Genomic DNA, 14,932 nt, shown 5'->3' with positions numbered 1-14,932 from the left:
TAAATGGTTGTGAAGGTGGTGGGAGAAGTAGAAGATAAAGAACGAAGGAGATGAATTATGAGAAGGTACTCTGGTTCTAAAGGCAGCCAAGGCTTGTCTATGACACTGTGGGTGTGTGTTGATGTACGTTGTGTACAAGTCTGTGGGTAGGTGTGTAGGAAGCATGTGTTAAGTCGTCGTTGTGTATTTTTTGGTCTCCATCTCGTTGGTCAACTCAGGTAAAGATAAGCTCCATTCTTTTCTCTGTCCCCCTTTTCCAGCCATGCAGTAGTTTAGGGTGGGCGGTCTTGGAGCCGACTTCACGGATGACTGACTGGAATCACAGGGAGGTGAAGTGACTGATTCAGGGTCACTGGGCCTGACGGCTGAGTCGGGAATTAAGGCTGGGGCCTCCCTGGGACCGGAGTCTCAGTCTGCGTTTATGGCCCAGCCCAGCCCACCACTCCACACCCCACCCTGACCTGCCCACCCCATGCCTCAGGAAAACAGACCATTCTGCCTTCAAACTATTAGTGTGGAGAGAGAAAGAAACAAGCCCTAATAAACTAAACTGATGCATGGGGAGAGGTCCATAAAAGTAGAGGTTCATGAAATGTGTGACTAGTCATGATTAGTCAGCAATTGTATGAATGTGAGTTTGTGTTCACTGTTTATGTGTTGGTTATTTTCGACACAGCAGGAATTGTTTTACTGAAGAGGATTTTCAGATAGGTTCACATAAGGAGGAGAGGACCAGCCTACACACATTCCATGTTGTTCATTATTTTCCATAGAACGCATAGAGCCACGAGTCGAGTATCCCTTTTATGAGTTCAACATCCACTGAAGTAGCTAGCAAGTTTACTAGATAGAGACAGTAGTTGCCTTGGTACCCAAACAAACAGACTTGCTAGTTCAGCTAACCAAACTATTCATCCTAGCTTGTTATTATGAACATCGAATTGAACAATGCTAAAAAAAATTAATTTGTCTTTTACTTTTAAAAGCATCTCAAACACAGTAAGAATTAACTATAGTCATTGAATTCTACCGTGCAAATATACCGTGTGTTATATGGAAATAATGCACGCTCTAGAATGCCCTTCAAGTCAATCGGAAACGAGTATTCAACAATGCCATGGTATAAACTAGAGTACAAGACCGTTAACATATCGACATTAAGGTGGGAAACTACACTATTACACTACAGTACAAGACTCTTGACAGACAAACAATACCCCTGGCAGACTGTAGGTGTGACTTACATAATAACCAAGGTGAGGACAGTTTCTAAGAATAATCCAGGAATGTTTTGCGCCATCACCAGCCCTGCCCCATGGCTGGGTTTCTGGGGTTAGAGCCAGTTCCCCCTCCCCCTCCATCACCCGCCCACAGAACCCCCCTGCTCCCTGACAGGAGCTTTCGTGCGCCCCCTGCCGTGGAAAGGCCCTTTTCTCCTGGTCCTTCATGCTTGGTAAGGAGGCGGACGGCTGGAGGGAGACAATCCCAGCTCTGTGTCTCCGTCTGGGGGTAAAAGCGGCCTGGCACAGCCCCCCACGTACCCCCCTTTAGACAACAAGGCTTTATTGAGTCCAGGTGATAATGGACTGGGTCACAGTGTGTCATTGACTGTACCTGTGTCGCAGCCTGCACAGGAAAACCCCCTTTCCTCACTATAAAATGTAACACCATTCTACAAATGCAGGGGTAGGGGAAAGTCACATGGTCAGCTCACAACTAAGCATTTAAGTACTGTGTCAGGAATGGATAAGGGTGTTTGTGTGTTCTACTGAGTCTGACAAATCAAGCCCTGGGTGGTCTAATACTGAGAAAATTGCACTACCAGTTATATTCTCACAAATGTCACTTGAAAACTGAGAAGTATACAAGGGCTATATCCAAAGCATCCACAAAACTGCTTTCACTTATCCCATGTTAATTATCCAGATCTGTGCAGAGGAGATTGGGAACGTATAGAGATGTTGAGATGGATCTTAGTGGACTGTGTCCTTACCTGAGTGTCAGTAGGCCGTGTGGCCGCGTTACATTCAGTGTCGTCCATGACAGACCCATATGACCCCACAACGCACTTCACTGCTCGCATCTGGTAGCCTGGTCCACACGAGGTAGTGCACTGTGTTCACCAAAGAGAGAACAAGAGAAAAGAGCCATATAAAGGAAGAGAGAGAAACATTTTTTTTAAAGGGACAGAGAAAAAGTCAGAGAGGGACAAAAAAAAGCCAACATAGCAAATCTTCCCAAAAATGACTAACTGAAGGGGAAAAAGTGCACTCCCTTTGAGCCTGGTCAGACTAGTGTCAGCAGATGACAGCCTTCATGACCATAATGCATGAGTAATTCATCTACTTTCCATTGCTTTTTCCCACTGTATCCAAGTCAGTGGGTAGACACACCACACTCTTTTCTACCTCACTGACTCCAAGGAAACAAGGTCAAACTTGTGTGGCAGTAACTTTAAACAATCTTTATTAAGTGCTGTAATTTTATTGTGAGGAACTGAAGTTTTATACAATTTTTTTCTGTTTTGGCCAATTCCATGGTATAGGAACACCTAATCTCCATCACACATTTAGGCTTACAGGCAGTTTGCACACACAAGCTGATTTATAAGAGCATATTTTAGATTTGCAAAATGTTGGAATACCTTTCTAGACTAGAGCTTGCTACAAAGCAGCTGTTTTTCATCCTCTGAGATCTACACTGATTATGCTTTAGCAAGCATAACAATTGTGTGCAGATTTTGTGTGCTTATTTTGGTATGTGAATGGGGGATAGACTAAATGAGTGGATTAGATTATTTTTCTTCTGTCAATGCTCTACATCTGGAGAAAGAATATTATAGCATTCCACATAACTAAAACTCTGAAGCAAAATGGGCTTATTATGATAGATGCAGTAGTATAAATAGCTGTTCCATTTGGTCATATTCTAATATTTTAAACAGTTGGACACATTTGGAATTACACAATAAGTTCACAAGACATGCCACCAGAGATCTCTTCACAATCCCCAAGTCCAGAACAGACTATGGGAGGTGCACAGTACTACATAGAGCCATGACTATATGGAACTCTATTCCACATCAAGTAACTGATGCAAGCAGTATAATCTGATTTAAAAACAGATAAAAATACACCTTATGGAACAGCAGGGACTGCGAAGAGACACACACACACGAGCACACGCACGCTACACACACGCACATTGTAATATTGTTGTATGGGGGTATTATACCATTTGTATTGTAGATATGTAATGGTGCAATAATGTTAAATTATGTACTGTTTTATATTTTGTTGTATGTGTGATGTAAGTGCCTTAATGTTTTGGACCCCAGGAAGAGTAGCTGCTGCCAAGGGGGATCCATAATAAACACAAATACATAATCATTAGCTGTTGCAAGACACAACACTACAGTGTTTGAGGAACAGAGGGTAAGCCACAGATGTTGCCTGGAACACAGTGTGTTCCACCTGTCAAACATCATAATATTACCTGGCACAAAGCTATGTCACCACTCTCATACACATGTCACTGTACGGTTTGTCAACAGGTGTGCCTCACCTGGCCCCAAGGTCCAACCTGCCACGAGGCACAGTCCTGCTGCTGACACGTCTGGACCGACTCAGGCTTGGACGCAGAGTCACAGAAGCGGTCGTCCCGTCGGTCCTCCGCAAACTGGCACCATGTCTGCCGGTGCTTGTACCCTTTCCCACACGTCACCGGGCACTGCAACAACAGTCAACAGGCACAATGAGAAACATGGGCACACATAGCATAAATCCTCTGGAAGGTACGCTCAGAAAATGAGGACAACAGTGTGTGTGCAGTTAACAGTAGCTTTAACATGTACAGTAGGTTAGCTATGTGTGTACAGTATGTGTTTGTTTGGGATATTTAAGCAATAAGGCCCAAGGTGTGTAGTATATGGCCAATATACCACGGCTAAAGGCTGTTAGTAAGTACGACGCAACGCTGAGTGCCTGGGTACAGCCTTTAGCTGTGGGATATTGGCCTTATACTGCAAGAGGTACCTTACTGCTATTATAAACTGGTTACCAATGTAATTAGAACAGTAAACAAGTCATTTTACGTCATACCCATGGTATATTGTCTGATATACTGTACCACAGCTTTCAGCCAATCAGCATCCAGGACTCAAACTACCCGGTTTATAATATAAAACATTTGCGGAATGTGACACATAGCCTTTTGAGCTGCTTGGACAGAATGTGAAAAATAGGCTTTATTGCAATAAAACTAGTTATTGCACCACATACTGCACTGTACATGACAAGATAAAACAAGGACACTAACTATCAACATTTGGATTTGATATTTGACCCACTTCACAGGAGCTCTGCAATTTTTACATCTTTAACAACAAACTAGATGTAGCATAAAAAGACCATCTGGGTTCTAAATTTCTAAATTCCTCAATTAATTTTAAATGATAATCAAGATTTCCAAAGCGTAGTCCAAACATTCTACATGGAACTGACCTCAGACCAGTCTCCGGTCTTCCACACGGGACACAGGAACTCATTGCAGTTCTGGGCGGTGGTCAGCTTGTCTCTCTGGCTGCACTTACTCTCATCACTTTCTGCCTCAGAGGACTTCCCACACACGGCTGCACGACGCCGGGACCCTCCGCCACAGCTTTTGGAGCACTGAAACACACGCACACGTATTAAACCTTTATCCTTCTGTTTTGCCTTCTCTTTTTCTTAGCCCACCCAAAAACAGGTGGTCTCACCTCTGACCAAGAGGAGTACTCCCAACCGGCCGGGTTACAGTCTCCATGGCAACTCTCCTTGTCATCAGGTTTACGTTGACTGCTGCAGTAACGCTCGTCCACCTTCTGGGCCTTTCCATCGGTACGGCTGAGTTTGGCGCAGTAGATCTCCAGTGTACGATATCCCACTCCACATGGGACTGTACACTCACTCTTCCGCGCTACATGCCACCTGCACAGACAGGAAAGGTCAGAGGTGAGACGCTGACAGGAAACATACAGATCGCATATATAAAGACTGATAGTGATGAAGAATATGTGATATGGACAGAAGGAGAGTGGTTTAGGCAGTACCTGATTTCACAGTCTGCGTTGCAGGGTTCTGTTACCATGGCTGGTCTGGCAGCCCCATGGCACCTCTGGTCTGAGACCACCACACGGTCCGACTCTCTACTACACAGGATCTTCCTCTTACGCTCTCCTGATGGGGTGTGAGAGAAGGTTTAGTTCCTTGGTCATGGTCCTGTTGCTTTTGGTTTCTCCCTGGGATTGAATCGATTGGCTAGAATGTCCATGCACGCTTGGATTCTTTGGAGTCTAAATCAGACACGTCAAAAGGCAAGAATGAAAACCAGCAGGAGTGTGTTCCTCGAAGAGACAGGTGTGACGTCCATGGTTTAAATCATTGTAAAGTAGTTCTTATTTCAAAAAGCGTTCCAAGAAACCTTGCTCTTAAAGCTGGATCCTCCACCTATACCTTCTGTTCTCAATTTTTATAACCAAACATTAAGAGCAGTAAATCAGTAAAACTGCCAATAAATCTACATGGATAAATAGAAATGTGTTAGTGAAGAAAGACACTACATCTTCAGCCCTTATTCTCTTTAGCTGGTCCTTCTGTGGCTCAGTTGGTAGAGCATGGCGCTTGTAACGCCAGGGTAGTGGGTTCGATTCCCGGGACCACCCATACGTAGAATGTATGCACACATGACTGTAAGTCGCTTTGGATAAAAGCGTCAGCTAAATGGCATTTATTATATATTATTAGCTATTTGTGACTTTGCCACTGAAGAGCGCCTGTGACGTCAACCTTTTACTCCATTGCATATTTACATGTAAAAGTATTGTCATTTTTAGCACTGGCAACTCCTAGCCAATTCATAGACGCTAACTACATTTAGCACCTATTGACGATTGTATCGTCTTGCTGGGGGGGTTTGTTAAGAGCCCCGACGCTTGCTCTTAACCCTTACAAAACAAGTTATACAGGAATCCTGCCGGAATTTGACCCTTTGTGAAGTAATTGTGCAGGTGTCCTACAGGAATCATGTAGTACATTCCTGCAGGTATCCTGCAGGATCAAAACCTGCCAGATTTTGATATTCCTGCAGGATAAGGCAGGAGATTCTGCCTTATTCTGCTGAAGGAGGAGATTAAATGTATGTGGAAGTGGTGCAGATGACTAGCCAGCTAGTTTTCTATTCCAAAAATATGTTTTTAACTCTCCTTTACAATTTACAACAAGAAGATGAACAGTTATGTGACATTGGTCACCATAGCAACAGTTGACAGTTGGAAGTTGAGGAAATGGCTGCCAGGCAGTTTAGCTGCTAATATTAAAACAAATGTTGACAGGTAAGGGGTCAGAGAAACATACTAAAACTACAACAAATGTTTATATGAGCATGTTAGGGGGTGGCATAGTTCGTTTTTAATGTGTTGTGTTTGTATAACATTTTGTATAAATAAGTTAGCTAGCTTAGCTAACATGTTCTCTACCACTGGCTGCTAGCTACCTAGCTTTGACAAAAATAAATTTGAAACTTTTGTTTCCATGGAAAGTGACAAATGAGGTTTGATATCCCTCTTGCTATGTCTCTTTAGTACTGTTGTCACAAGATAGGCTATAACTTTTAAGTGTTTTGAAAAGGATGGTGATAGATTAGATTTTTGAATGACTAGGCTACTGGCTCCTTGGCAAGCATTTGAAGAAGGTTACCCAGTCACATGACCTGTCATAAATAAGGACGTGATTGCATTTAAATAGTAAAGAGGGGTTTAAAACATTTTATCTATGAAATATCACATTATTTTCACTGAAATAATAAGGTCACAATTGAATAAACAAACAGTTTGATTTAAATAGAAATGAATAATTTTAACATCACTTTCTCTCTGTTTTACTTGTAGCTTGCTTGGATAGTTTCCCCACCTCCACCATGTGAGTTCTCTTCTTTTCCCTTACAGCTTAGACTACAGGGAGCACAGAAAACACACACACTATAATTATTTGCCCTGTATATCTAACAGTTTAGCAGAAGGTCACCACACCACAGAGTTGGTCACAGTGCATGAGAAAACAATACATTTACTAATTAATATTTTTCTGATTCTTTGTCTCATTTGCAACTCCATTAGTTCCAGTTGTCTACTAGTTAAATTCTCTGAAGGATGAGGAAGGGATCCAGCAGGTTGTCCTACAGGAAAATGGATAGATATCCTGCAGGATTCCTGCATAATTATTTGTACAGGATTCCTGTAGGACGTTTTTGGAAGGGAGAGTTAAAACACATTGCTTGTGGTACGGTTTTGAAAACATAAGGAACGTATAATTCATATCAGCAAGAAATAATAATACAAAAAAAGGTTAAACTACTACACGCGTTTATCAAATCAAATCAAAATCAAATCCGTTTATAAGCTTAGTGTTCCCACAAGGCCATATTTCCATGTTACAGCGCTTGTTTACAGAAAACAGACGGAAGACAGAGGCGACTACCTGTGATAATTAGATTAGTTAGCGTCTATGACTGGGCAAGTCTGCGCTCAACTCTGTGGAGGAGTTAAGGTACTTGGCTATTTTAGCGACAAACTTTTAGCGCCAAACTGTAAATGTTTGCTAATGGTTGTTAGTGTTGCTAACATTTTCAAGCAAATTTCTATCGCTAAAGATGTCACACCATTGTTATAGAAAAGCTAATAGGGTTGCAAAGGGAGGGTATATTACTGAAACTATATAAGTTTACCAGTAAAGTACTAGAATTTTGGTATCTTTCACGGATTTTATGTAATCGATCACAATACATCCAGTGGCCCTTTTGGGTACTTCACATTATCAGAAGTGTCTGTAAAAATCTCTGGCCCTCTGTGTGGCCTTATCACATTTTTAAAAAACTATATATTATATTTCACAATTATTTAACCCTGTAGGCCAGTTGAGAACAAGTTCTCATTTACAACTGCGACCTGGACAAGATAAAGCAAAGCAGTGCGACTAAAACAACAACACAGAGTTACACATTGGATTAACAAACGTGCAGTCAATAACACAATAGAAAAATCTGTAAACAGTGTGTGCAAATGAAGTAAGGAGGTAAGGCAATAAATAGGCCAATAGTGGCGAATTAATTACAATTTAGCAATTTACACTGGAGTGATATACGTGTAGATGAGGATGTGCAAGTAGAAATACTGGTGTGCAAAAGAGCAGAAAAGCAAAAACAAATATGGGGATGAGGTAGGTAGTTGGTTGGTTGGGCTATTTACAGATGGGCTGTGTACAGCTGCAGTGATCGGTAAGCTGCTCTGACAGCTGATATAAGTCTCCAACTTCAGTGATTTTTACAATTCATTCCAGTCATTGGCAGCAGAGAACTGGAAGGAAAGGCGGCCAAAGGAGTAATTGGCTTTGGGGATGACCAGTGAAATATACCTGCTGGAGTGTGTGCTACAGGTGGGTGTTGCTATGGTGACCAGCGATCTGAGATAAGGCAGAGCTATACCTAGCAAAGACTTATAGATGACCTGGAGCCAGTGGGTTTGGCAACGAATATGTAGCAAGGACCAGCCAGCAAAAGCATACAGGTCGCAGTGGTGGGTAGTATATGGGGCTTTGGTGACAAAACGGATGGCACTGTGATAGACTGCATCCAATTTTCTGAGTAGAGTGTTGGAGGCTATTTTGTAAATGACATCGCCGAAGTCAAAGATCGGTAGGATAGTCTGTTTTACGAGGGTATGTTTGGCAGCATGAGTGAAGGAGGCTTTGTTGCGAAATAGCCGGTTCTAGATTTAACTTTGAATTGGAGATGCTTTATGTAAAATATATGACCTCATTTAATAGGATGATTTAATAGGACAAAGCTGTAATCATTATTCTAAATATAAACCATCAACTTAGTTCAGCATGAAAGGTTCTTTATATAAAAAAAACTGTTGGTAGTTCAATAGTTGAAGATTTGCTGTTAATTGAAAATAATCACATTATTGATCAGATGCTATTTTCATTAATTACGCTATTTTCTCTTAAACCATATGTTCTATCTACTAGAAACTCATGGACAATATGGAAACAGATATATATATATATAATTATATATATATATATACAGTGCCTTGCGAAAGTATTCGGCCCCCTTGAACTTTGCGACCTTTTGCCACATTTCAGGCTTCAAACAGAAAGATATAAAACTGTATTTTTTGTGAAGAATCAACAACAAATGGGACACAATCATGAAGTGGAACGACATTTATTGGATATTTCAAACTTTTTTAACAAATCAAAAACTGAAAAATTGGGGATGCAAAATTATTCAGCCCCTTTACTTTCAGAGCAGCAAACTCTCTCCAGAAGTTCAGTGAGGATCTCTGAATGATCCAATGTTGACCTAAATGACTAATGATGATAAATACAATCCACCTGTGTGTAATCAAGTCTCCGTATAAATGCTCCTGCACTGTGATAGTCTCAGAGGTCCGTTAAAAGCGCAGAGAGCATCATGAAGAACAAGGAACACACCAGGCAGGTCCGAGATACAGTTGTGAAGAAGTTTAAAGCCGGATTTGGATACAAAAAGATTTCCCAAGCTTTAAACATCCCAAGGAGCATTGTGCAAGCGATAATATTGAAATTGAAGGAGTATCAGACCACTGCAAATCTACCAAGACCTGGCCGTCCCTCTAAACTTTCAGCTCATACAAGGAGAAAACTGATCAGAGATGCAGCCAAGAGGCCCATGATCACTCTGGATGAACTGCAGAGATGCACCTGAGGTGGGAGACTCTGTTGTCCTATGGACAATCAGTCGTATATTGCACAAATCTGGCCTTTATGGAAGAGTGGCAAGAAGAAAGCCATTTCTTAAAGATATCCATAAAAAGTGTTGTTTAAAGTTTGCCACAAGCCACCTGGGAGACACACCAAACATGTGGAAGAAGGTGCTCTGGTCAGATGAAACCAAAATTGAACTTTTTGGCAAAAATGCAAAACGTTATGTTTGGCGTAAAAGCAACACAGCTCATCACCCTGAACACACCATCCCCACTGTCAAACATGGTGGTGGCAGCATCATGGTTTGGGCCTGCTTTTCTTCAGCAGGGACAGGGAAGATGGTTAAAATTGATGGGAAGATGGATGGAGCCAAATACAGGACCATTCTGGAAGAAAACCTGATGGAGTCTGCAAAAGACCTGAGACTGGGACGGAGATTTGTCTTCCAACAAGACAATGATCCAAAACATAAAGCAAAATCTACAATGGAATGGTTCAAAAATAAACATATCCAGGTGTTAGAATGGCCAAGTCAAAGTCCAGACCTGAATCCAATCGAGAATCTGTGGAAAGAACTGAAAACTGCTGTTCACAAATGCTCTCCATCCAACCTCACTGAGCTCGAGCTGTTTTGCAAGGAGGAATGGGAAAAAATGTCAGTCTCTCGATGTGCAAAACTGATAGAGACATACCCCAAGCGACTTACAGCTGTAATCGCAGCAAAAGGTGGTGCTACAAAGTATTAACTTAAGGGGGCTGAATAATTTTGCATGCCCAATTTTTCAGTTTTTGATTTGTTAAAAAAGTTTGAAATATCCAATATATGTCGTTCCACTTCATGATTGTGTCCCACTTGTTGTTGATTCTTCACAAAAAAATACAGTTTTATATCTTTATGTTTGAAGCCTGAAATGTGGCAAAAGGTCGCAAAGTTCAAGGGGGCCGAATACTTTCGCAAGGCACTGTATATATAATATATATATAAAAATATAATATATATTTTTAAGTTATACAAGCATAAATGACCAAAGAATCTTACTGAAGATTCCGGTAACCTTGGTAAATTACCGCTAGCTTTGCAACCGTACATGCGAGTAGAAATGTTTAACATTGTTTATTCATTAAGAAGTTAAGCTCCATTTGTATCCCTGAGCTGTACTCACCACTGCAGGTTGCTTACTGATTTGGAGAGAGTGCGTCGGCCGCTCACATGTGCCAAGTTATTACAATGGGAGACTCTCAATAGCATTTCCTTGATTCCTCTGAACTCCTCATCCAATGTGTTTTTTCAGGAGGCAGCGGGGAGAGAGCACCCGAGGAATTAAGGAAACACAATTATGATTCTCCAAGTCTTTTATGTCGAGGGGTATTTTCCTAATAATAGCTTATCTACAGTATATTAGTTTAATGTTAATGTAATTGTTACGACTTCTGCCGAAGTCGATGCCTCTCCTTGTTCGGGCGGTGCTTGGTGGTCGACGTCACCGGTCTTCTAGACATCATTGATCCATTTTTCATTTTCCATTGGTTTTGTCTTGTCTTCCTACACACTTGGTTCCAATCCCATTCATTACCTGTTATGTATTTAACCCTCTGTTTCCCCTCATGTCTTTGTCAGAGATGGTTTGTTATTATTTTCATGTTGTTTGTATTGGTGCGTGTCGGGTCCTCGTACCCACTTTGTTTTGTGTATTTTTTCATGGTTTTGGAGTTATGTTTTTTACGTCATTAAACCACTCCATTTTACCAAGATAAATACTCCTGCGCCTGACTTCCTTGCCACCTATACACACGCCTATGACAGTAATAAAGTATTTGTCCTGAAATGTTTAAATATATAATGGATTGGTCATTGATAAGACAACTATTGAGACGTATTGATTGTAAAGGGAATTATTAGGCTAATAATAATTGATGAAATACCTGTTTAGGTGCATTTTGTATTACCTCAGTGTTACGGGTTGGGCTTCATGTATCCATTTTCAGAAGAGCATAGGCTGGAGTGACATGTTATCCAATGCTCTAGTCTAGGCCTACTAAACTCAGCTGTGTGCAATCATTGATGCTTTGTCAAAGTTATAGGAGCTCTGCCTAGTTTAAAGGTGCTCTGTCTTAGAAGCTAATTGAAGCTTCAGTATATTGGCCATTTGGTTTATCTGTATAAGTCAGAGTCCGTCAACATCTTGTCATAGATCCAGCTCACCTTCTGCACCTGTTAATAAATACCACAATTTTGCACCTGAATTCCATCTGCCTCCTGATGCTTCACACACCCTGACAAGACTGTAGGGTCCACTATTATACACAATTTAAAAAGAAATGTCTACTTTTAAACTTTCTATAAAACCCTTGGTTGCAGGAGCTTTTTTCATGTTGGCGACTATAGACAAGAGGAATTCATGGTGGTCAGATACAACAACTCCTCTCTCCCCCGACCTTACACCTCCCCCCACACCTCATTTTCCACACTCCTCTACTATCTTCTCTTTACCCCCCTAACCCCTACACCCCCTCTTCTCCGTTCTCTTCACATCCCTCCCCCAGCCCTCACCTTGGCAGGGCCTGCTGCACTCCTGCCAGGGCCCGTAGGCGTCCCAGATGAACTGCTGGGGTTTATCCTCGATGGGGATGTTATAGGAGTACCTGACGTCTGGGTTGAACAAGTTACCTACAGAAAGCACCTGCGGAGTGAGAGGGGGCAGAGGAACAGAACAATTATGTACAGTTCCACTGTTCCATTTGCATCATAACCATTTTACTGTGTCACCTTCTCAACAGTCAGGTAAGGAATTGTTACCTGGACAATGATCTCCTCTTCGATGCGGTCAGTGCAATTGATTCTCTCAATGATGTGGTCAGATCCGCTGTACTCGATGATGGTGTTGCCCAGTTTGATTTCCCTTTTAAACATGCTAACCACAAACTCTCCATTGAGCAGATACTCCCCTCTGATGTTTGAAACAGCTGCACATAAAGAGAGAATAGGTGACACTGACATGAATAAAAAGGATGGAATAGGAGTCTGAAAGTACAGTATGGGACAGGGTGAGAAACCACAAGTGTCTTTGATGAGCTCAGCTACTGTAAAGTCATTTTTCCTTTTGTTGAGGAAATCAAACAGAGTGTTTACATGGACATACTATAGAGTCGGCTGAGTGTTTACATGGAGATACTGTAGAGTTGGCTGAGTGTTTACATGCACATACTGTAGAGTTGGCTAAGTGGACATACTGTAGAGTTATACTCTGCATGGACATACTGTAGAGTTATACTCTGCATGGACATACTGTAGAGTTATACTCTGCATGGACATACTGTAGAGTTATACTCTGCATGGACATACTATAAAGTTAGCTGAGTGTTTACATGGAGATACTGTAGAGTTGGCTAAGTGTTTACATGGACATACTGTAGAGTTGGCTAAGTGGACATACTGTAGAGTTATACTCTGCATGGACATACTATAAAGTTAGCTGAGTGTTTACATGGACATACTGTAGAGTTGGCTAAGCGTTTACACTGACATACTGTAGAGTTGGCTAAGCATTTACACTGACATACTGTAGAGTTGGCTAAGCGTTTACATGGACATACTGTAGAGTTAGCTAAGTGTTTACATGGACATACTGTAGAGTTGGCTAAGTGTTTACATGGACATACTGTAGAGTTGGCTAAGTGTTTACATGGACATACTGTAGAGTTTGCTGAGTATTTACATGGACATACTGTAGAGTTGGCTGAGTGTTTACATGGACATAATGTAGAGTTGGCTGAGTGTTTACATGGACATACTGTAGAGTTTGCTGAGTGTTTACATGGACATACTGTAGAGTTGGCTGAGTGTTTACATGGACATACTGTAGAGTTGGCTGAGTGTTTACATGGACATACTGTAGAGTTGGCTGAGTGTTTACATGGACATACTGTAGAGTTTGCTGAGTATTTACATGGACATACTGTAGAGTTGGCTGAGTGTTTACATGGACATAATGTAGAGTTGGCTGAGTATTTACATGGACATACTGTAGAGTTGGTTAAGTGTTTACATGGACATACTGTAGAGTTGGCTGAGTGTTTACATGGACATAATGTAGAGTTGGCTACACTGAGAGTCGGTCAACCATTTTGCTGATCCCTGCCTACAGGCAGAAATTAAAACAAGAGGCTCCCACGCTGAGGTCTGTCCAACGCTGGTCAGACCAAGCTGACTCTACACTCCAAGACTGCTTCCATCACGTGGACTGGGACATGTTTCGTATTGCGTCAGATGGGAATATTGACGAATACGCTGATTCGGTGTGCGAGTTCATTAGAACGTGCGTCGAAGATGTCGTTCCCATAGCAACGATAAAAACATTCCCTAACCAGAAACCGTGGATTGATGGCAGCATTCGCGTGAAACTGAAAGCGCGTACCACTGCTTTTAATCAGGGCAAGGTGTCTGGCAACATGACTGAATACAAACAGTGCAGCTATTCCCTCCGCAAGGCTATTAAACAAGCTAAGCGTCAGTACAGAGACAAAGTGGAATCTCAATTCAACGGCTCAGACACAAGAGGCATGTGGCAGGGTCTACAGTCAATCACGGACTACAAGATGAAATCCAGCCCAGTCACGGACCAGGATGTCTTGCTCCCAGGCAGACTAAATAACTTTTTGCCCGCTTTGAGGACAATACAGTGCCACTGACACGGCCTGCAACGGAAACATGCGGTCTCTCCTTCACTGCAGCCGAGGTGAGTAAGACATTTAAACGTGTTAACCCTCGCAAGGCTGCAGGCCCAGACGGCATCCCCAGCCGCGCCTCAGAGCATGCGCAGACCAGCTGGCCGGTGTGTTTACGGACATATTCAATCAATCCCTATACCAGTCTGCTGTTCCCACATGCTTCAAGAGGGCCACCATTGTTCCTGTTCCCAAGAAAGCTAAGGTAACTGAGCTAAACGACTACCGCCCGTAGCACTCACTTCCGTCATCATGAAGTGCTTTGAGAGACTAGTCAAGGACCATATCACCTCCACCCTACCTGACACCCTAGACCCACTCCAATTTGCTTACCGCCCAAATAGGTCCACAGACGATGCAATCTCAACCACACTGCACACTGCCCTAACCCACCTGGACAAGAGGAATACCTATGTGAGAAT

The 14,932-nt window shown here is 42.1% G+C and overlaps 1 protein-coding gene across 1 annotated transcript in view; it reads right to left on the bottom strand.

The window, feature by feature from the left end:
* LOC118388427 (A disintegrin and metalloproteinase with thrombospondin motifs 9-like) overlaps nucleotides 1–14,932 on the bottom strand; it is a 49,027-nt gene that overhangs the window by 8,594 nt on the left and 25,501 nt on the right. Inside the window, exons 17-23 of the mRNA XM_035777502.2 lie at nucleotides 12,583–12,749; nucleotides 12,337–12,466; nucleotides 5,090–5,216; nucleotides 4,757–4,967; nucleotides 4,503–4,670; nucleotides 3,565–3,729; nucleotides 1,994–2,113 (exon numbers count right to left, since the gene is read on the bottom strand). Coding sequence (XP_035633395.1) covers nucleotides 1,994–2,113; nucleotides 3,565–3,729; nucleotides 4,503–4,670; nucleotides 4,757–4,967; nucleotides 5,090–5,216; nucleotides 12,337–12,466; nucleotides 12,583–12,749 — 1,088 coding nt within the window. The remainder of the gene's footprint in view (nucleotides 1–1,993; nucleotides 2,114–3,564; nucleotides 3,730–4,502; nucleotides 4,671–4,756; nucleotides 4,968–5,089; nucleotides 5,217–12,336; nucleotides 12,467–12,582; nucleotides 12,750–14,932) is intronic.

Source organism: Oncorhynchus keta, chromosome 10, assembly GCF_023373465.1.
Source record: "Oncorhynchus keta strain PuntledgeMale-10-30-2019 chromosome 10, Oket_V2, whole genome shotgun sequence".
Taxonomy (NCBI): domain Eukaryota; kingdom Metazoa; phylum Chordata; class Actinopteri; order Salmoniformes; family Salmonidae; genus Oncorhynchus; species Oncorhynchus keta.
This window is presented reverse-complemented; position numbering and strand designations above follow the sequence as displayed.